The sequence below is a fragment of the Callospermophilus lateralis genome, chromosome Y, assembly GCF_048772815.1.
Source record: "Callospermophilus lateralis isolate mCalLat2 chromosome Y, mCalLat2.hap1, whole genome shotgun sequence".
Classification (NCBI taxonomy): Eukaryota; Metazoa; Chordata; class Mammalia; order Rodentia; family Sciuridae; genus Callospermophilus; species Callospermophilus lateralis.
This window is the reverse complement of record NC_135326.1, coordinates 5,708,411-5,732,231: the sequence shown is the minus strand read 5'-3', so window position 1 is coordinate 5,732,231 and position 23,821 is coordinate 5,708,411. Positions and strand designations below refer to the sequence as shown.

At 34.0% G+C, this 23,821-nt stretch overlaps 2 protein-coding genes across 2 annotated transcripts; both read right to left on the bottom strand.

Moving 5' to 3' along the window:
- Nucleotides 1-3,000: 3,000 nt before the first annotated feature.
- Nucleotides 3,001-14,185, bottom strand: LOC143639714 (eukaryotic translation initiation factor 2 subunit 3-like). The gene is made up of 7 exons (XM_077107764.1): nucleotides 14,144-14,185; nucleotides 13,799-14,099; nucleotides 7,256-7,438; nucleotides 6,104-6,238; nucleotides 5,895-5,998; nucleotides 5,406-5,542; nucleotides 3,001-3,109 (listed from the first exon to the last, which is right to left on the bottom strand). Exons 1-7 carry the CDS (start codon nucleotides 14,183-14,185, stop codon nucleotides 3,001-3,003), a joined length of 1,011 nt encoding a protein of 336 aa, XP_076963879.1.
- Nucleotides 8,450-23,607, bottom strand: LOC143639749 (eukaryotic translation initiation factor 2 subunit 3, X-linked-like). The gene is made up of 5 exons (XM_077107794.1): nucleotides 23,528-23,607; nucleotides 22,884-22,947; nucleotides 21,830-21,957; nucleotides 21,619-21,740; nucleotides 8,450-9,534 (listed from the first exon to the last, which is right to left on the bottom strand). The coding sequence occupies exons 1-4, from the start codon at nucleotides 23,594-23,596 to the stop codon at nucleotides 21,639-21,641; spliced, it is 363 nt and encodes a 120-aa protein (XP_076963909.1). The 5' UTR covers nucleotides 23,597-23,607; the 3' UTR covers nucleotides 8,450-9,534; nucleotides 21,619-21,638.
- Between the last annotated feature and the right edge of the window lie 214 nt (nucleotides 23,608-23,821).

Genomic DNA, 23,821 nt, shown 5'->3' with positions numbered 1-23,821 from the left:
CAAAATCTTCTTGGAAAAGAAATATTCCCCCTATCTCTTTAGGTTCTTAGAGCATGTTTCTACAACATTTGTGCCTAAAACAATATACCCACCAATTCAGAGTAGCAAAGAAAAATTCTGGAAGTCTCCTTAGGGAACCACAGAAATACACCAAACACCTCAGCCCAATCTAATAAGGTATATCAATATTTATTCCTTCCTCTTGAAATATGCCAAGTGCTTTGACAACACCTAAAAAGGTTCTAATGATCTTAAGGAAAAATAAAGAAATAGAAGATCATGTAGATCACAAAGAGATTATTCTTAATAGTAAAGGAACATCCTACCATCCTTGATACCATAGTTTGCTTTTGTCCACGCTGGTCTGTTTTTAGTAAAACCAGGTATCAGTTAAAAGCTACAATTCTAAAAACTAAGAAGAAAGTCAGAACTCGGAGACTTGAAGACTCAAGGACCTGGTTTCCCTAGCAGAAACACCAAATAAGCAATAGTATAATGACTAAAGTGGATCTGTGGGAAATCTATAAAGATCTCTAGTAAGAAGTGAATGATAAGCTAAGGAAAAAATACACCAAAAATAGGAAATTTCATGGCATTTTGTTCACCTTTGCCCAACTACTTCCCAGAAACAATTCTGAGCAATGAAAGTCAATGAATTCCTAATTCCTTTCATAGGATGGAAGAAAAAGAGTCAAACTTCAAAAATTCTGCGTCTAGAGGTAAAGATTACAGAAACAGAAATCTACTACAACAGCTAAATCCAAAGCAGCAGCAAGGTCAGACTCTGGTGGAAAATAAAAATATTTTAAAAGGGACATATAGCTGGGTATGTGGTACATGCCTGCATTCCAAAATGGGAAGCTGGGGACAGGACAAGGTCATGGTCACCCTGAATAATAAAAGGAGATCTCTGTATCAAAACAAACAAAAAAAAGCCAGCCACAAGAGGGCTGGCTGAAATTAATATCTCAGTGGTAGAACATTCACCCAGGATGCAATAGCCCTGTTTTGTATCCCTAGCACCACTATCAAAATTTTTAAAAAGTTGCCACATATGTGGTAAAATTAATTGGGAAAAAGCATACACACAAGCCCAAGAAAAATGATGTCTAAAAAGACCTTTAGTCTTCTTTTTGGTATGATTAATGAAGGTCATTCCAGGCATATAGTCTATGAAGATTAGCAAAGACAGTTGATTTTTCAAATGTCCACTTTATAAACATCTCAAGGAAAACCCATTCCAATGAATACAATACATTTCCATGTAACCAAACACAAAATAAACTACAAAACAATATGTAATAAAATGTTAATATAAAAAGACAGACATTATGAAGAACTAGAAGATAATTCACAGATAAAAATATAATGGCTAAATTGAAATATTTACTACAGGGACTCAATGGTAAAAGTCAATAGAAAGAATGAACAACTTGAAACATCTGATATGAAATGATCAAAGAGCATAGATGAAAAAAAAAAAGAGTAGAACTCATTTGAATAAAAAATGTTTTCAAATTCACCAAACATAAACACATGGGCACACAAATTAAAAAAGGTCAAAGAATTCTACATGAAAGACTCAGATCCAGATCAAAACAAATGATTATTACTGCCTGTATTTATAAACAACATATTGAAAACAATAAGAAAAATACAATTCATCATCTAAAAGTGATCCTAAATAAGACTATCAGTGTATTTCTCAGAATAAACCAGAAGTAATAGTATATGATATGTATTAAAAGAAAACTAAGAATTCCATATCTGATAAAGTTGACATTCAAAAATGAAGAGATTAAATATTTCCCAGATAAAAACAGAAGAAAATTCATTAAACACTAGACCTGTCTTTCAAAAAATGCTTAATGGGAGTCCTTCAAACAAAAGACATCAGGATAACTTGAAGTCATATAAAATATGAGTTCTCTAATAAAGAACTTTCATGTAGTATAAAAGCCAATAAAATTAAGAGCTTGGTTTTTAAAAATTGTTTTCAGGGTTTAAAAATCCAAAGTATAATTATAAATTTATGTTAATAGATGTACTGTATAGAAGATTTAAAATTAAAGCTATCAGTAAACACTAGGGTTTTGGGATCATACTGGTACATATCCACAAAGGAATGTAAATACATCAAAAGGATTAACAATAAAAAGACAATGAAATTAAAAATGAGAAAAAAGCTGGAAAATATTTTGCAATATTTTAGTACTTTTAAATTTTCTTTGTAGTAAAACACTTAAAATCTATGTATTAAAACACTCAAAAGAACTGTGTGAATGGATTAAAAAACAGAAATTTATACTTTTTTAAATAAAAGACTCACTTTAGATCTAAAAACACACAGATTATGGTTAAAATGGAAAGATTAGAAATGGGCATATCCAGAAAAAACATCGGTAACAAAACAGACTTTTAAAACAAAAAACTATTTGCAAACATCAGAGATGGACTTTATCTAATTACAAAGCGTTAATTTATCAGAAAAACAAAACAATTACAAACATAATATGCAGCAAATAACCAAACATCACAGTTCTTAAATATATGATGGGATACTGTCAGAGACTTCCACAACTAACTTTCAAAATGAACAGAACAATCAGATAACTAAGAAAAGAGAAAACCCAAACAACATTAAATCAATAGACCCAATAGGCTTATTAAACACCCAACTGGATTACAGCATACTTATGAAACACTTCATATAGACCATGTATAAGGTCAAAAATCAGGTCTTAATAAATTTAAAATTATCAAAATTAGACAAATTTCCAATTCTATTTTGTATTACATTGTAACAAAACAATTCAACAGACAGGGTAACTAGGAAACTGACAAATACATAAAAAAATAACTTCTTTAAAAATGGATGAAAAAAAGGAATTAACAAAAATTATGAGACAAGAGAAAAATTAAAACAATACCAAATACCAAAACTTATAGGCAACTTCTATTAAAAATGGTATATAGTTCTTTAAAAAATTAAAAACAGAATTAAAATCTAACTGCACCAAATACCTGACCCACCATTCTGTCAGCTCGACACAAGGTTGGGTCAATTTTGGTTCCAACTCCTAATAAAGATATAAGATTCCACATATTCCTAAACTTTGTTTATTAAGGTAACTCCAAAGCTAAAGTTAGTCAAACAAGGACAGCATGGGTTTCATATAACAGCTACATTTTGCTTATACCATCCAACAGCTGCACAATTAAATTTCTCCTCTATCTAAAAAGTCAGATAATTGACAAAATTTTTCCTAAATATTTAATAACAAAGATTTTTTTATATAAACTGTGAGGCAAATAATACCTGGTTAATCAAGGTAATAGTAAAATGTAATCAGTAAAGACTTTAAGATAAAAAGTTCATAATGACTAATTTTCAGAAATAATAGTGACATTTTTAAACACTGGTTGGTAGACAAGCAAGAACTGTCACTACACTATTTTACTTGTTTGTTATCATACGTTTCAGTAATAGAAAATTAGATTATAAAATTCCCAGAACTTGTATTTAACCATTCATATACATACATACACAGAGAAATCTTCTATAAGAGCTCAATAGCGAAATAGCCAGGCACAGTGGCACATGCCTATAATCCCTGTGGCTCGGGAGTCTGAGGCAGGAGCATCAAGAGTTCAAAGCCAGCCTTAACAAAAGCGATGTGCTAATAAGCAACTCAGTGAGATGCTGACTCTAAAGCATCTATGAAATAAAGTTCTGCAAAATGGCAAAGACTCCAGAAATTCTCTTTTCCATAAAAAGTAAAGAAAAAACTGACAAAAATGTGAGATAAACTTTTGAAACTCTGAAAATTAAGCAAGGGCTTTGAGGTAATGTGACAAATGTTCACTAAAACAAAAAGTCATACTAGTTAGAATAGTGAGTTCTGTGACATTAAGATATCCATGAGGGGTTTGAAAAACTGGCATTTTTCTGCAATCCAGAAGGTCAAATGAATGGGTAAGAATGTCATATAATCAGGCACAACCCAAGTAAACCGTAAGCCCTCACCACTAGCTTACCTTAAGGTTGTGTTGGAAATAGACTAACTAGGCATATGTTAACTGCCTGGTTTAGTGTTGCAAGCATGCTCCAATGTTCACACAGAGCTCTTTAACAAGGACTGAGAAATGCAATAACAAAATGCAATAATAATAAACCATCCAGGATGGGACAGAATCTCATATGCAGCCACTGAACTCTATTATTTCATGTATCTTCAATAGGAAATTATCTGAGACCTGCAAGGCAGGAAATATGGTACAAGCTATTTTTAAAATATTTTACCATGCAGATATACAAATGTTAGAATTACTAGGCAAAAGACTTTAAGTCAACATTTGACTTAAAAAAATGTTTGAAACACCAAGCATAAGGAAGATGTTTCACCAAACATACAACATTAAGAGTCTAAGAGCACAAGACAATCAAATAGGTATTCTAGAATTCAAGAGTATAAAAATAAAAAAAAATTTGCCAGAGTAACTCAACAGCAGATATAAGCAGTAATAAGAATCATCAACCTTAAACGTAGTAAATTATCGAGTCTTAGAAGAAAAATGAACAGAACCTCAGAGATCTGTCAATTATACCAATATAAGTAAAATGAGTTATAGAGGGAAAAGACAATGACAAAAATATTAAGAAGTCATACATAAAAATATTCAGAGTAGAAAAAGGAAAAAAATCTACATGTTAGAGATTCAACAAACCGTAAGCAGAATAAAGAGATTCACAATAAAACAAATCATAATGAAATCACTGAAAACAAGAGAAATGAAATGATTATGCACAAAGGGTTCTTTAAGATTAATAGCTAATTTCTCATGAGAAAACAGAAACCAAAATACTACCATAAGAGGTCTCTATAGTTGAGCTGCATAAAAATAACTGAAACATCTAGAACAAAAGCCAAATTGCTTTTCATCTAACTTTTTTCTTTAATCCAATGATAAAAAATAAAAACTCTCTCAGAAAATCTTGCCTTTCCTGGATAATGCTAGTGCTCCACAGAGAAAAAAAACTAAAAACTCCCTAAATTGTTCTCTTCTACAAAGGAGAAGTTATCTCTTAAGTCAGCTCCAGCATAAAAGACTTCATATAATATACAATATTTCAGCCTGATTCTTTGTAATAATATACATAATAAGCAGCTAAAAACCGTGCAGATAATAGTGATAAATTTTAAGTTCTACACATAAAACCCAAATATACTCTTTATGAATACTTACTTTAGAAACATAATATCGTGTAATCTAAAATCAAAACAAACAATGTGTATTAGGAGTTAAAATTTCTAATTATACAGATGACATATCCTCTTAGATAAAATGACACAAAGCCACTAGTAAAAGTTTATCAATGAAAGAAAAGTTCTTACCAATAAGACCCCCCCGGAACAGCATATTGAAGATCATTGTGTTCAGCAAAAAGTGAAACAATTTTGGAAAAGATTGGTTTACACATGAGTTTTCCTTCACTATCTTTGGAAACAATACCAGGTCTGACTTCTATCTCCTGGCTCACCTGAAACAGAAGTTGTTGAAACATATGGGTAAAAGAATAATTATTTAAATGTATAGTCCCAATAGATAGATAACTAAACTAAAAAGCACTGCTATTCCCAAGAATGTTTTCAAATATCACAACAAAAAGAATAAAAATCCAAACAGTTAATTTTTAAAGCTATAACCATTCAATACACTAATTACCTACAGGAAATATACTTGTTAAATATAAGACTTGCTATATTCAAAAAACAATAGTAAACAATACATTTTTCTGGAGGGGGAAAAAAAAAGAAAATTTTTTAGATTTCCTTTTGCCACTATCATTTTCTGTTTAAGAAGAAATCAAGAATTTAGAATTCAGTGTTTACCTTAAAAGGAGTATTAACTCCTTTTAAAATACTACCACCAGTTACACCCCCTTTAAGGTCATCAACCTCACAGCCAGGTTTATTAACATCAAAAGACCTAATCACTGAGGAAGAGAAAGGAGAACTATTAAATTTCATTCTCCACAAAAAAAAGCCAATAATGTAGAAAAACTAAGTCAATAATTAAAAGACAAGAGATAAATTCTTACCAATAAGCTGAGGTTCTGAAGTAAAGTCTCTTGGAGGCACTGGAATTTTCTTTACTATATACTCACAGACAACTTCAATATTATATTTCAGCTGAGCAGAAATTGGAATAATAGGAGCTCCTTCAGCTACTGTACCTACATGATAAATTTAAATAGATCAAAAGTTGTCAGTTAACAGAATCCATTCTACATTATGTATTATATAAAATAACTATTAAGTTTATAAAAATAAACATCCCAATATTCAAGTAAGCAAAAATAAAAATAGTTATGTTGCTTAGAAAATCTATGACATTGGTTTTCCATCTTAAAAAAAATCATTTTATAGAAGATTAAAAATTAGCAAGTTCTATCAATACAAATAAGCAGATAGAAGAGATTTAAAAAATATGTCCATTACCAGCAAAGAAATGTAGCCAACTGAAAAAATATCCAAGTTAAAACATTCGGCCACTCTCAAAACAGATGTGACCTGTGCCTTGTGCTTCTTGAAGATAATCATGATGTTTTCTGACTGAATTATCCTTCTATAGTTCTGGGGCTGAAAACCCCAGATTTTAGTAGTTTATCCCCCAGGAAAGAAAAAATTATAAACACTCTGCTTATCAGATTATTGGCACATACAAAATGTGCCAATACTACTACTTACATGTCACACAGGATAATAAATGAAATGGAAAATACACAATGAGATTTTAGAAACATAATGAAATATTTTATTTACCACATACTAGGGTAAAAGACTTTTTTCATAAGTAATATGAATAAGAAATCAAATGTGAGAAACACATCACAGATTCCCGAAAATAAGGGGGAAGGAGGGAGAAAGAACACTATATAAAGATTACAGAAATCACTGTCAATTCCAATTTTGAACACATAATCATTGAAAATCAGTGGTGTTTAAAAAAAAAAAGAAAGTTTGTTTTTTTAAATAATAAAAACAATAATAAATAATAATTTAATAATAAAACAATAATTAAATAATAAAATTTTTTTAATAAAGTGGGACTGCTTGTATAAATTATTTTTAACTAAAATATCAGGTTGCTATAAGCAACAAAGGTTTTAAGTACTAAGAAGAGAACACAGATGTTCCAACCATTAATTAATACTGGATAATCCATTATATTACAATACCAGGATTCTTACCTTGAACAAATGCAAGGATCTGTTCATACTGTTCTTTAGCTTGACTTTCTTTTACCAAATCAATTTTATTTTGCAGAATCAATATATGTTTCAGCTTTATAATTTCTATGGCAGCTAGGTGTTCAGAAGTCTGAGGTTGAGGACAAGATTCATTACCAGCTAAATGGATGTCAAAAAAAAATTTAAACAAAGATAGACAGGATGAGTATTAAGAATTAACCGGTATCTATCTAACAGACCTTCACTTGCCCAATTCAAGACCTATTTTTTAACACTACTAACATGTTTTGGTATGCTGTTTAAATTCTTTGCCTTATTTCTTCTGATCCTCCCAGTCTTTTAACTTCCACTTCTAGTAATGACTGCAATCCGGGCCTCAAGTTTACCTTCTTAGGGTTTACAGACAGCTTTTGCTCAGTCAAAACATATATTCTGACTTTATTTAGTATTTAGAATATTGTGATCCATTCTACTTTAGGATAGATGATCACTACCATCAGTTTAAACCTTATAAAATCTTTCCTTAAAAAACAACTTTTGGGGGGAATCAGGTAGTATCAGAGATTGAACTCAGTCAGGGGGACTCCACCACTAAGCCCCATCCCCAGCCCTATTTTATATTTTATTTAGGAACAGGGTCTCACTGAGTTGCTTAGCACCTTGCTTTGGCTGATACTGGCTTTGAACTCATGATGCCCTTGCCTCAGATTCCTGAGCAACTGGGATTACAGATGTGCACCAACACACCTGGCTCAAAACAACTTTAACCAAGAAAATACTTCAAAAGTAATTAAATTTCACTTCTAAAATTAGTTAAAAAGGCTCTGACTTCTGACTCAAAGTAGAAGCTATGATAGGCAAGGAAAAAACCAACATGGAAAACAAAAGTGCAAGTAATCTTAAAAGATTCAGTTCCAAACAAGTTTTGATATCTCTGAGTGTATGCCTCACTGATATGCACTCCTTAACCACAGAAACAGATTAAATATTTGTGGTTCCAATATTTGTGAGGTATTTTGTTACACAGCAATAGAGAGCAGATAAAGCTATTCATTAACAAAAATGGAAAGAAGAAAAAAGAAGTTCAAAAGCAATCACTAATAATTTGTAATAAAATATAGTTTTGTTTTGTAAACTGAAGATCATCTTTCCCAAGTAGCTATGTTCATTGGTACAATACCTGAGATCATGCTTGTAGAAGTCTATTCTTATTTGACCTCTCCCCAAATGCCTTGTATTTCTTGTATTTCTTGAGGTAATCATTATGTCATCTCTATCTGAAGTATCCTTATTTAATCTTGGGATTGAACATACCAAATTTTAGGCTGAGGCTTCCAAGCCATGTGAACGCTGGCCATGCCAGAAAGAACAACTACGTGATTCAGTGATCAATCACACGATCAGTCATCATTTCTACATAACAGGAAGTCCCACTAAAAAAAATCTAATTAGATAAAGTATATCAATTAGGTTGACAGTATTTTCATATGGAATGTTATAAAAAGAAAACCACATAAGCCTCACATTTAGAACTCTTCTAGATTCTGCCTTATGTGTCTCTTTCCTTGGTTGAATCCTTTTCCTGTAACAAACCAAACTGAATAAAACTGTCAGTGAGTAGCATGATTTTTTAACAAACTTAAGGATGGTTTTAAGAATCCCCTCAATTTTCAGGTAATTCAAGAGTGAAAGCAACCTTGTATGGGGCAGTATAGTGCATTCTAACTTTACACGTGGCTAAATTCCACATAGCCCTCCACAACATTCACAAAGAAAGCACATCCTAAGCCTTGAAAATCTATCTTGACAGCTCTTGTTAGCATTTCACATGAATGAGACTGGCATCTAAATAAACCATTATTCAAGATAAAGTACACAACACACTGAGACAAATAAACCAACACATACTTTAAAAAAAAAAAGTCTACATAAAAAAATGTACAACCTTATGTATATTTGTAGATTAAAAAAAAAATGCACCACTGATTTCAATATTTTTTTTCCTTTTACATACCATGCTTCTTATATTAAGATAATTAAGGAATATGGTCATGATTTTGGGAAATTAACTATAAAAATCTCTATTTATGTCACTTTAAGTTCCCCAAGTCCTCAGTTTTCCTTTAATTATTCCATCTCAGGCTGACCACACTTTTTGCCCTGGATTAATCTTGATATATTTACCTATCAACAGAAGAGCTGCATCCATTACTGCTGCACCATTGAGCATAGTAGCCATCAAAATATCATGACCAGGACAGTCAACAAAGGAAACATGCCTAACAATTGAGACATAATAACCATCTTTTAGACAATTAAAAGACACATGAGTCAGACTTTTTAGATTTACTTTGTTTTAAAAGTAATGAATATTGCTACAAAGTGGCTAAAAAACTGGTATTTACACAATTTTGAAGATTGCAGTTGAAATTCAACTGAGGATCACTGCAAAGCAGATACAACTATGTGCACACATAACTTTTTTAAAAACCAGGTTCTGATATGCCTAGGTATACTCTCAAATTCAAAATAAAGATGACAGAATATAGAACACAGACGTAGTTAATATTTTTTGAACATTTAAACCTAATGAATTATAAAAACTATTTTATTTGCCATCTATGTAAGTTCACCAGGTTTCTTATCATTTTCCAATTGAAATGTTTCTAACAGTTCCATGTATCTTTTACTTCCTCACTAGACATGTGATTTACAATTATTATGAAAGTGGTAGCTTGTCTTTTGAGCTTAACAAGGTCTTTTATTTGAACTCTTTTAAATAGAGTCTATAAAATGCAATTTTTATTTTTGATAAAATACATCCAATCATTTTCATTTGTGATGTGTACTCTAGAAACTTTTAACCACACCCTAAGACTATCCATTATAGTTTCCCTTGAATCTTTTAGTTATATCTAACCCATTTGAGAAAGTACTCAAAAACGTATATTTTGAGATTAAAGCCATTGCTTTTTAGTAAACTTGGAGACTGGTCCAGGACCCAGATCCATCGCCTGTAAAATATAAAAATTAGAGGATGCTGAAGTCCCTAATATAAAATGGAGAAGAATATTTACATATAAATTCCTTACATATACTAATAATCTCTAGAGTACTTGCAATACCTAGAAAAATGTAAATGTTCTTTAAATAGTTGTTATACTGCACATTTTAGGATATATAGAGGAGAAGAAAGTCTGTACATATTCCCTAACTTTTTTCCTCTGGGAGTTTTTAATCTGCAGTTGGTCTGAAAAGATGCAAAAACCTTAGACATTTAAGACCATTCACACTAAAAAAAAAAATCAGAACAAAAATGTTGAGTATATTCAAAGAATACAGAGAGAGAGAGAGAGAGCGAAAGAGAGAGAGAGAGAGAGAGAGAGTGCATTAAAATGTAAAGTTTAAAAGTAGGCTCTTTTCTGGTTATAAATAATAATTTTTAATCATCTACTGAAGTATTTTTGTACCTCTTTCAAAGATCAGTCAAACATCTGTGCGGTCTCTTTTACATTCTAAATTCTCTTCTACCAATCCTTATCTTTAGTACAATCTTGAATACTACAGTTACATTTTTTACATCAGAAAGACCAATTCTTCATATTTTATTCTTATTCCTAATTATTTTAGCTATTCTAGTTTGCTTCACTTTCAAAATAAACTTCACAATATTCTTAAGAAAAAAATTGATAAAATTCTGACAGGAATCATACAAATGCTTCTACATAAATTTGAATACCATCAACAACCTCCATTCTTTTGTTACTTAAGTCACAAATACAGTCTGTTTAATTTATGTGGCATGTAATTTTTAAATATATTATATAATTTTTACTCCATATGCACAATGATTCTGGATGATTATTTCTTTTTATTTTGCCCATGTTAGTCAAGATGATGATAGCTTCTCAAGAAAATTTGGTTAAGTATTCTCTGTTTTTAAGAACTTTAATGTCTATCTTTTGGTGGTACTTTTTATAGTTCAAGTTTTCTGTGTTCCACATCTCCATGTTTTCATTTTTTTTGAGATTTTAAAAGAAGCCATTTTTAAAATTTTCAGAACATGTATTTGTTGCTAATAAACATAATGGCAAATTTTTATTGCTCTTATATTTCACATTTTCAAAAATAAATTTTTTGCAGCAAACACTTTATAATTTTCTATGTAATCATCAACTGGAAAAGTTTTTTCAATCAGCTTGCTCGACATTTCCTTTGCTTGCCTTGTACAAAACTTAGAGTACTGTGCATAACACAAATAGGGCAGATATTCTTGTATTTCTAGTTAGAAACAACATTCAGTATTTCAACATTTGAAGTCCTAAAGTTTTGCTGTAGAGGTTATCAAGTTGAAGAAACTCCTCCTTCTTCCCCATTATCAGCATGTTTTACAAGAATTTCTGCATAAACACCTTATTATGCAATTTATAAGAAAGATATTTCTTTCTTTCCTTCTTTTTTGATACTCAGGATTGAACCCCAAGCCCCTTTTTATTCTGAGACAAGGGCCTTGCTAAGTTACTGAGGCTGGCCTTCAACTTGCCTTTTAAGTTGCTGGGATTACTGGCATGTACCACCAGACTTAGGAAGATGTTTCTTTACTCTACTGTAATGCTACATTAACAATGAATGATTTTCAGACAATCAATCTTGCATACCTGGAAAAAAAACCTACTTGGTCATATCATGTACTTCTTTTTATAGTACTAAATTTTACAGGCTAATATCTATAAATTTTGGTGTTGATATATATGGTTACTTGAGCAGCAGTATCTTTTGGGTGGAGGGGAACATGTTGGTCTAGACTTATCACAGTGATAGTGGCCTCTCAAAAGGTTAGTAAATTGTGTTCCTCTACTAAACTTTAGGTTGATAAAGAATGAATCCATTCTATAATAATTAATTGTGTAGAATTTTTTCAATAGTCCCTGTTTTCCTTTAGATATTAGCTAATGTTTCAATCTTCACAACTATAACTTGTTTTCCCATTGTCATTTGCTTAAACTCTATCAATTTTGAAACAAAACACCTTTTAGTTCTATTAACATTTTCCAATATTTACAATTTGTCCACTATCACAAAACAGAAAACTTATTACAAACTAAACATAATAGAATTATAGAAGAATATGGTTACATTAATATTAACTAATAAACTCCAGATTATGATTGTCAATATATCTTGGTGCACTTTTTAACTTAGCTGAAATATTTTTCAGAATCAAATACTGAGTCTCAATAGGCTAATATTATTGTATTCTTTCTGCTTGCTTTGTGTTAATTTGTTTTTCTTTTTATAAACTTGTTCTTCCGAATTGGAAGATCAGATTATAAATTTTAGGTTTTATTGTTCTAAGTAAGCTTTTTAATTTCCTCCTAAGAAGGTTTTGCTGTGCACACAAATTCTGATATTCTGTATTTTCATCTAGTTCAAAATCACTGATGACTACAAAATTGCAAATTAAGATGACACTGAGGTATCAATAATTAAAAGTAATCTCAATCCCTTGCTGGGTAGCAATGTAAATGGTACAGATATTCCAGAAAAGTATGAGATATGTTTTCAAAACACTAAACATATACTAATCATACAACTCATTACATTACATATGTAAATGTATGTGGCACAAAATGAAATTTTACATCTCTGAAAAACTTATACCCAATTGTTCTTAGCAGTTTTTTAATAGCACAAATCTGGAAACAACTAAAAAAAAAAATCGACAATAGTTCAGCTATATATGTGTGGCAGACTACTATTTAACAATAATAACATAGTGAAAAATGACAGCAACCAGGGTAGGTGTCCAGGACATTTTATAGAATGAAAAGAATAGAAAAGTAATACCAAAAGGTAACAACTGTACAATATATGTAATATTTCTGAAACAACAAATGCATAGCTAAATAACACATTAGTAAAGGAGTAGGTATAGCAAGGGAGAATTATATGTCTATAAATGAGTAAGAAAAGACCTCTTGGTGGTACAATAGTTCTATATCTAAAAGCAGTGGTAATTTTTAAGTATAAAGGTGGTAGTAAAATAATGTATGTCTAAACATACATACATTATGCCAATATCAGGACTCTGATATATAGCTCTTAGAATCAATGGGATAAGAACATTCCATTAACTCTTTAACTTCACATAAATTTTAACTATTTCAATTTTAAAACTATAAAACAGAGTCCTTCTTAGAAAATGAAAGTATTATATTCAAAGATATGTAATTTTAGGTGAATATACTTTTAATAAAAAATATATAAAGCAACATTAAAAATGTGTAGATTTGAGCAATTTTGGTTCAATTTTTGGAACTTTTCTAAAAAAAGGTTAAGATGTTTTTGGAATGTTTTCACGGGGAAAAACTGTGATGAACTGAAGAACAGTAAGCTGCTATTTTAAAACAATAAAACTGTTAATAGAATGAGAAAAGTAATCCAAAAACGGAGACCCAACGTGGCGGCCGGCAAGGAAGCAGCACTTTCAGTATCTCCACATTAACGGGATCAGAAAGACCCATTAATACGCCTAGATTCTACCTGCTGAAGAACTTCTAGCAAAATTCCACTGAAAGGAGACCTGCCAGGAATTGGTAAGTTTATTAGAGGTGACAGTTTGTCCCAGACGAGTGAATCTTGGCCGCGCGGCGCGGAATGGCCGCTGGCCGCCGCCTGCCCGGCTCTGCAAACGGCCCCTGGTGGCCCGGCCCAGAGAGAAGGGTCCCCGCCCGGCCCAGCAAACGGCCCCCGCCCTCCCGGCTCTTCGAACGGCCCCGCCCGCACAGTTAGAGGCCCCGTGAAGGGACTCTAACCAAGCCTTTATGACATAGCGAACTGGGAACTAAAACCAGGGATTGAGTCAGACCAGAGACAAGCCAGTCCCACCGCTCCCTTCAGACACTCCAGCAAGGAGCCAGGACCCGCCATAGCAGAGAGGGGAAGTCACCAAAGTTTGGCAAACAAGATTCCTTCCCAGCAGAATCTACGTTAGCAGGTGTGTGACTCCCACCCACATCAGATACAAACAACTTCAAAAATCTCTCCGTGGGCGTGACCGTAAGGGCCAAGGGACTCCCTACCCCCAACTCCCCCTACTGCCAGTGACGTGAGCGTGACTGTAGGGGCGGAGGGAAGCAGAGAAGACTCCCCACCCACAACTCCCCCAACTGCCAACTGAGAGGGCATGACGGTAGGGGCGGAGGAAAATAGAGGACACTCCAGACCCCCAACTCCTCCTACAGCCAGCGGAGTGATTGTAGGGGCTGAGGGAAGCAGAGGGGATCCTCGACCCCCAACTCCCATTACCACCAGTGGTGTCAACAAAGGTCTTAGCCACCAGCTTCCGAGGGCATGCCCACCAAAGGAGTCTGGAAAAATTAAACTATTGACTCCCAGACCACAGCTCTACAGCACTGGGGCTTAGATGAATGACAGAGAGAGTGCTCAGTCGTTTGGGAAATAGGGCACACGGTGGGGCTGAAAGTGTAACCAGATCCTTGGGGAACCGCCTCCGGTGAGCAGGACCTGGCTGGCTGGTAGGAAGAGGGGAGAAGGGGCCGTAGAAGTGAAACGGCTCTGGACCAACAGGATTGAGAGACTCCCAGGAGATGCCTTACAGGGATTGCTGTCGACACATTGAGGGCAAAACTCAGCTCGGAGGGCACAGCTCTGCCTACGGGAAGAGAAGAAAATGGATCTCTAAGACCTAATTTTATTTCTTATTTTATTTTATTTTTTCTCTCCCCTTTTCCCTCTTTCTTTCCCCTTTCAAGTTTTATTGTTCTTTCCATTCTCCTCTATGCTTCTATCTCCCTCTCCTTCTTTCTTTTCAAGAGCACCTTCCTTCCCCTTCCACCCAACTTTCATCCCAAGCATTACGTCCTCCATTTCATGTAATTGTCTAAATGCAAATAGGTGAATGTTTCGAGGCCGTCTATAGGGCTCCTAAATACCTAGCTACTACCAACACCCTGATCCAATCGACGGTTAATATCCCCCTTCAGTAGAGCAACCTTCTAAAGTAGCCAACATACTAACCCTGATACCTTCATAGCACCTAACCTAAAGTCCTAAGAACAAACAACAAATCACTATATGCATACAGAATCCGGAAGCCCTTTATAAATTGAATGAATCAGCTCTAAAGTACAATAAAGTCCAACATCTCTAGGCATAATCTCCTACCACAAAGGAGAGACAACAGAGATATACAAAGCCAAAACAAATGTATAGGAGAAAGCAGTTACAAAGCAGTCAAACAGAGCTGGAAAGTAACATGAACAACATGAAAAAACAAGGGAAAAAAGGATTACAGATAATGCAAGACAACTTAAATCTACAGGAGGACCTAGAAGCATCAGAAACATGGACAGGGAAAGAAATCAAGGCATACCTAACTCAGATGGAACGGAATATTACAGAAGACATGAGACAGCAAGTCCAAGCATTGAAAGTATATTTTGAAAACGAACTAAACAAACAAATTCAAACTGCAAAGAACGAGCTTTACCAGGAGATAGAGATCTTAAAAAAAACAAACAAACAGTAATCCTAGAAATGCAAGAAACCATAAACCAGATTAAAAACTCTAACAAGAATATTACAAATAGACTAGATCAAGCAGAAGTCAGAACATCAGATAATGAAGACAAAGTTTATCAACTTGAAAAGAATATAGTCAACACAGAAAAGATACTTAAATCTCACAAGCAATGTATCCAGGAAATATGGGATCTCATCAAAAAACCAAATTTGAGAGTCATTGGGATAGAAGAAGGCACAGAGGTTCAAACCAAAGGAATGGACAACTTATTAAATGAAATAATCCTAGAAAACTTCCCAGAGATGAAAGATGGAATGGATTGCCAAATCCTGGAAGCCTACAGGACACCAAACAACCAAAACCGTAATAGACCAACTCCAAGACATATAATTATGAAGATAGCAACATACAGAACAAGGAGAGAATATTAAAAGCTACGAGAGAAAGGAGGCAGATTACATTCAGGGGTAAACCAATTAGGTTAACGACTGATTTTTCATCACAGACTTTGAAAGCGAGAAGATCCTGAAACAACGTATTTCAAAAGCTGAAAAATAATGGATTCCAACCAAGAATACTGTATCCAGCAAAATTAAGCTTCAGATTTGACAATGAAATTAAAATCTTTCACGATAAACAAAAGCTAAAAGAATTCGCAGCCAGAAAACCAGCACTGCAAAGCATTTTGGGCAAAATTCTACAGGAAGAGGAATGGAAAAATAGTGCCCAAAACTAACAGCGGGAGGTATCTCACTAAAGGGGGAGGAAAATAACCAAAAAGTAAAAACTAGCCAAACTAAAATAAATAAATAAATTAACATGACTGGAAGTACAAATCATATTTCAATTGTAACCTTAAATGTTAATGGACTAAACTCACCAATCAAGAGACACAAGCTAGTAACCTGGATCAAAAAAACAAATCCAACAATATGCTGCCTTCAGGAGACTCATATGATAGGAAAAGACATACACAGGCTGAAGGTGAAAGGTTGGGAAAAATCATACCACTCACATGGCCCTCGGAAACAAGCAGGAGTGGCCATACTCATATCGAATAAAATCAACTTCAAACCTAAGTTAATCAAAAGGGATAAAGAAGGACACTATATCCTGTTAAAAAGAACCATCCACCAACAAGACATAACAATCATCAATTTGTATGCACCAAACAATGGTGCTGCTGTGTTCATAAAACAAACTCTCCTCAAGTTCAAGAGTCAAATAGACCACAACACAATAATTATGGGTGACTTAAACACACCGCTCTCGCCATTAGACAGATCCTCCAGACAAAAGCTGAATAAAGAAACCATAGAACTCAATAACACAATCAATAACCTAGACTTAACCGACATATATATAATATATCAACCACCATCAAGTGGATACACGTTCTTCTCAGCAACACATGGATCTTACTCAAAGACAGATCATATATTATGCCATAGGGCAATTCTTAGTAAATATAAAGGTGTGGAGATAATACCATGCACCATATCTGATCATAATGGAATGAAACTGGAAATCAATGATAAAAGAAAGAAGGAAAAATCCTGCATCACATGGAAAATAAACAATATGTTACTGAATGATCAATGGGTTACAGAAGACATAAAGGAGGAAATCAAAAAATTCTTAGTGATAAATGACAATTCAGACATAACATACCGGAATCTATGGGACACAATGAAAGCAGTTTTAAGAGGGAAATTCATTTCCTGGAGTTCATTCCTCAAAAGAAGAAAAAACCAACAAATAAATGAACTCACACTACATCTCAAAACCTTAGAAAAGGAAGAGCAAAACAACAGCAAATATAGCAGAAGACAAGAAATAATTAAAATCAGAGCAGAAATCAACGAAATTGAAACAAAAAAACCATTGAAAAAATTGATAAAACTAAAAGTTGGTTCTTTGAAAAAATATATAAGATCGACAGACCCTTAGCCATGCTAATGAAGAGAAAAAGAGAGAAAACTCAAATTACTAACATACGGGATGAAAAAGGCAGTATCGCAACAGACAACTACAGAAATACAGAAGATAATTAGCAAGTATTTTGAAACCCTATATTCCAATAAAATAGAAGATAGTGAAGATATCGATAAATTTCTTAAGTCATATGATCTGGATAGATTGAGTCAGAAAGACACACACAATTTAAACAGACCAATAACAAAGGAAGAAATAGAAGAAGCCATCAAAAGACTACCAACCAAGAAAAGCCCTGGACTGGATGGGTATACAGCAGAGTTTTACAAAACCTTCAAAGAAGAATTAATACCAATACTTTTCAAGCTATTTCAAGAAACAGAAAAAGAAGGAGCTCTTCCAAATTCATTCTATTCTTTGTCTGATCCAGAAACCAGACAAAGACACTTCAAAGAAAGAAAACTACAGACCAATATCTCTAATGAACATAGATGCAAAAATTCTCAATAAAATCCTGGCGAATCGAATACAAAAGCATATCAAAAAAATTGTGCACCATGATCAAGTGGGATTCATCCCTGGTATGCAAGGTTGATTCAATATACAGGAATCAATAAATGTTATTCACCACATCAATAGACTTAAAGATAAGAACCATATGATTATCTCGATAGATGCAGAAAAAGCATTCGACAGAGTACAGCATCCCTTTATGTTCAAAACACTAGAAAAACTAGGGATAACAGGAACTTACCTCAACATTGTAAAAGCTATCTATGCTAAGCCTCAGGCTAGCATCATTCTAAATGGAGAAAAACTGAAGGCATTCCCGCTAAAATCTGGAACAAGACAGGGATGCCCTCTCTCGCCACTTCTATTTAATTTAGTCCTTGAAATACTAGCCAGAGCAGTTAGACAGACAAAAGAAATTAAAGGCATAAAAATAGGAAAAGAAGAACTTAAAATATCACTATTTGCAGACATGATCCTATACCTAGAAGACCCAAAAGGGTCTACAAAGAAACTACTAGAACTAATAAACGAATTCAACAAAGTGGCAGGATATAAAATCAACACGCATAGATCAAAGGCATTCCTGTATATCAGCAACAAAACTTCTGAAATGGAAATGAGGAAAACCACCCCATTCACAATATCCTCAAAAAAAATAAAATACTTGGGAATCAACCTAACAAAAGAGGTGAAAGATTTATACAATGAAAACTACAGAACCCTAAAGAGAGAGACAGAAGAAGATCTTAAAAGATGGAAAAATGTACCCTGCTCATGGATAGGCAGAACTAACATCATCAAAATGCGATATTATCTAAAGTTCTCTACAGGTTCAACACAATGCCAATCAAAATCCCAATGGCATTTCTTGTAGAAATAGATAAAGCAATCATGAAATTCATATGGAAAAACAAAAGACCCAGAATAGCAAAAGCAATTCTAAGCAGGAAGTGTGATCTGGAGGTATAACGATACCAGATTTCAAACCGTACTACAGAGCGATAGTAACAAAAACAGCATGGTACTGGTACCCAAACAGGCAGGTGGATCAATGGTACAGAATAGAGGACACAGAGACCAATCCACAAAATTACAACTTTCTTATATTTGATAAAGGGGCTAAAAGCATGCAATGGAGAAAGGCTAGCATCTTCAACAAATGGTGCTGGGAAAACTGGAATCCATATGCAACAAAATGAAGCTGAACCCCTTTCTCTCTCCATGCACAAAAGTTAATTCAAAATGGATCAATGAGCTTGATAGCAAATCAGAGACTCTGCGCCTGATAGAAGAAAAAGTTGGCTCCAATCTACATATTGTGGGGTCTGGCTCCAAATTCCTTAATAGGACACCCATAGCCCAAGAGTTAAATACAAGAATAAACAAATGGGACTTACTCAAACTAAAAAATTTTTTCTCAGCAAGAGAAACAATAAGAGAGGTAAATAGGGAACCTACATCCTGGGAACAAATTTTTACTCCTCACACTTCAGATAGAGCCCTAATATCCAGAATTTACAAAGAACTCAAAAAAAATTAAACAATAAGATAACAAATAACCCTATCAACAAATGGGCCAAGGACTTGAACAGACAATTCTCAGAGGAGGACATACAGTCAATCAATAAGTACATGAAAAAATGCTCACCATCTCTAGCAGTCAGAGAAATGCAAATCAAAACCACCCTAAGATACCATCTCACTCCAGTAAGATTGGCAGCCATTATGAAGTCAAACAACAATAAGTGCTGGCGAGGATGTGGGAAAAAGGGTACACTTGTACACTGCTGGTGGGACTGCAAATTAGTGCGGCCAATATGGAAAGCAGTATGGAGATTCCTGGGAAAGCTGGGAATGGAACCACCATTTGACCCAACTATCGCCCTTCTCGGACAATTCCCTGAGGACCTTAAAAGAGCATATTATAGGAATACTGCCACATCAATGATCATAGCAGCACAATTCACAATAGCTAGACTCTGGAATCAACCTAGATGCCCTTCAATAGATGAATGGATAAAAAAAAAAATGTGGCATTTATACATAATGGAGTATTACGCAGCACTAAAAAACGACAAAATCATGGAATTTGCAGGGAAATGGTTGGCATTAGAGCAGATTATGCTAAGTGAAGCTAGCCAATCCTTAAAAAACAAATGCCAAATGATTTCTTTGATATAAAGAGAGTAACTAAGAACAGAACAGGGAGGAAGAGCATGAGGAAAAGATTAACATTAAACAGAGACAAGTGGGGGGAGAGAAAGGGAGAGAGAAGGGAAACTGTATGGAAATGGAAGGAGACCCTCATTGTTACACAAAATTACATATAAGAGTTTGTGAGGGGAAAGGGAAAAAAAAAAAAACAAGGGAAAGAATTGAATAACAGCAGATGTGGTAGAGAGGGAAAATGAGAGGGAAGGGGAGGGGGATAGTAGAGGATAGGAAAGGTAGCAGAATACAGCAGTCACTAATATGGCATTATGTAAAAATGTGGATGTGTAACTGATGTGATTCTGCAACGTGTATTTGGGGTAAAAATGGGAGTTCAAAACCCATTTGAATCAAAAGTATGAAAGATGATATGTCATGAGCTTTGTAATGTTTTAAACAACCAATTAAAAAAAAAGCTAAATGAATTTTGAACATAACAAAGGGCAACACAGAAATTTAAAACTAAACAAAAACTACACTGTGCATTCATAACTTGTGTTTAAAAACTGTGTTTGTATAATCATGATCTATACTTTCCTAAGGTGAGACTTATGCTTACATATCATTTATAGACATCAGTGTTCTCTTATGAAGAATGAGGATAGGGTATAAATGCAGTTACAATCCCCAAAGGCATACAAAAACAAGTCAATATGTTAAAAAGAAGTAAGACTGGAGACATAATTCAATCTTAGAGCACTTGCCTAGTATGTGAAAGCTGCCCCCACCCAAGAAAGAAAGAAAATAAGAGGAAAGGAGGGAAGAAAAAGGGAACAAGAGTTAAGAAGAAGAAAAAAAGAACTTATTAAGAGTATGTGTTTTCTGTTCTAAAGGAGGGAAAAAAAAATCTAAAACAAAAGAAACCTGGAGAAAGACACCATCAAATCTAATGAATTATTTCTTGTTATGTGATAATACTTCAGAGAATTTGCATTTATTTAGTTTACTTGGATTTAAATAATTAACTTTCCACATTAGAAAAAAAAATTTTTAATTAATAACTAATGTATACTCTATTTCTTGACCAAAAATGTTGTTCAAGATTTCTCATCTCATTTTGTCAGCTGCATCAGCATAAGTTTAATTTTCAGTAGCAGTTAAGCTCCACTATTTCAACAAGTACGGGAAATGAAAAGCTCTTGAGCATAAAAATCATCACCTGGCTAGTATGAAGTTTCCCTAGGTCCCTGGAATATCTGTAGGAAACTCATCAGGTGTACTACTTCCACAATATCTATAACATTCTGGCCGAAGACAACTTGAGTCGTCAAGTTCATAAATCTGAAAGTTTCAAAGAAAACAGTAAAATTAGTCAACTGTATAATTACAACTAAAGTAAAATGTTTTTCTTTCCACAGAATAATATATACCTTGGCATTAGCATATCCAAGCTTGATGGTAATATTCCTTTCCAGCTCATTTTTGAACCTCACAGTGTGAACACCAGAAATAGCTTTTACAACTGTAGATTTCCCATGAGCAACATGATCAATTGTTCCTATGTAAAACAAAAAATATTTAGGCACCCTATTACAGCAAAATTTCAATAGGATAATCAAAGGTACAACATAACATAAATCTGTAGTTAACAGTGATTTCACTCTTCCCTTGCACATATTCTCTTTTCTTAAACAATTGTGTTTTAATTTAATGTAAGAAAAGATTGCCTTTCTTTAAAATACTCAATGAAATGTATGTAAAATTTTATACACTAAGAAACCTTACAGTATTTCCAAAATGTAGTAATAATTTTGATGGTCCTAGATTAAAAAACAAAACAAACAAAAAAAAACCCTCAAATTCTGGGAAACTGAAAATAATCTGTTTAATAACAAACAATGCTGCTAAGAGTAGTATGTTTTCACTTATCACTTTCTAATAATTGAGTCTTATCCTGGTTTTCACTCAATTTAACTTTTCTTATAAAGCACCCAGGATATCATTAGGAAAAGCACTACTGAATTTAAAAGCCTATTTATTCATCAAGCTGTCATTTTATTTTTCCCCCAAATATTATTTTAATAATACTGTGAGCAAACATTCTCACTTCTTAAACAGTTCCTATGTATGTGTATGGCACACTGCTTTTTCTTGTACCCGTGTTGTTCCACAGTAGCTACGTGATTGTTTTTCTTATTCCACGAGGGATTAGGCCATGAAGACTGAATTCAGGGCCTCAGCTCGCCAGTCAAGCATTCTTACACTGAGATACATCTCAAAATCCAACTGTGCAAGACAAGAACGGAGGGCATTCTTTCCATTTCCCAAGACAAAGATAATTTGTATATAAAGGCTCAAATGTACTCATTAAATATCTGAATCATTCCACAAATCATTTAATCATACAGACTAAATTTTCCTACCAGAAAGCACTCAACTGAGGACTTTCAGAACTGTAGAATTTATGTAATAAATTGTTCTTACCTATATTAATCGTGGCTTGTCTGCTGATAACTTCATATAAAAGTGGAGTCAATTTGGTAACGTCCTACAATAAAACATCATGTTAACCCAATGCCCAGAAATCAAACCAGAACTTTTTTTTAAACTTCAGGTTTGGTTTCTACAGCACTACTGCAATCTGTACTGTCAAACAACAACAAAAACAAAACAAAAACAGCCTTTCATGTAAAAACAGTCTTTATTTCAGCGAAAAAACTTAGGAATGGAGAGGTAAAGTTCTTCCTGTTTTCGAAACGGACAATGCAAACTGTCACTATAGATTGCAAACTTTAGTAATACTGAAAAAAAAAACAAAAAGACCCAACTCCTTAAAATTGGAAAGCTTAATACGTTTAACACACGATTCCTTCCCGGACCTTCGGAGCTCAGAATTCTCAATAAATCTCACCCGAATCACTCAGAATTTCGAAGTGTCATGAACCACATCCTAAACCAGACTCTCAGGACTACATAAGGTGCACCAGGCGGCGCCATCAGGGATTATTGTGCATGGTTACACCGCTCCCTCCTAACCCATGTTTCCAACAGACAGACAGTGCCTCGCCACAACTCCTTCCTCATTTCCGAATCCACTGTGAATTCCCCACGGGGGGAAAAACCCTCACCAACGTGGCGAGATCCTGCAGAGAAAGGTGCGGCTGCCTCAGAGTCACTCCAATCTCGCTACCCGTCATCTCGCCCCGAGAAGAAGGAAATTGCTCTGTTGCCGCCTAAGAGTACGCAGGCCCCTTTGAGAGGGGCGGGGAAGTAGATGTGGGAAAGGGTTAGGCTTGGACAAACGCAAGACAAGTTCAGCCGCCGTGGCCTCGCTATCGACTCTTTGTCCAGCTTGTATTTACAGATAAAAAAAAGCTATCCTTGTAGGCTATCTGTCTTTTTTTTTTTTTTTTTAACAATGC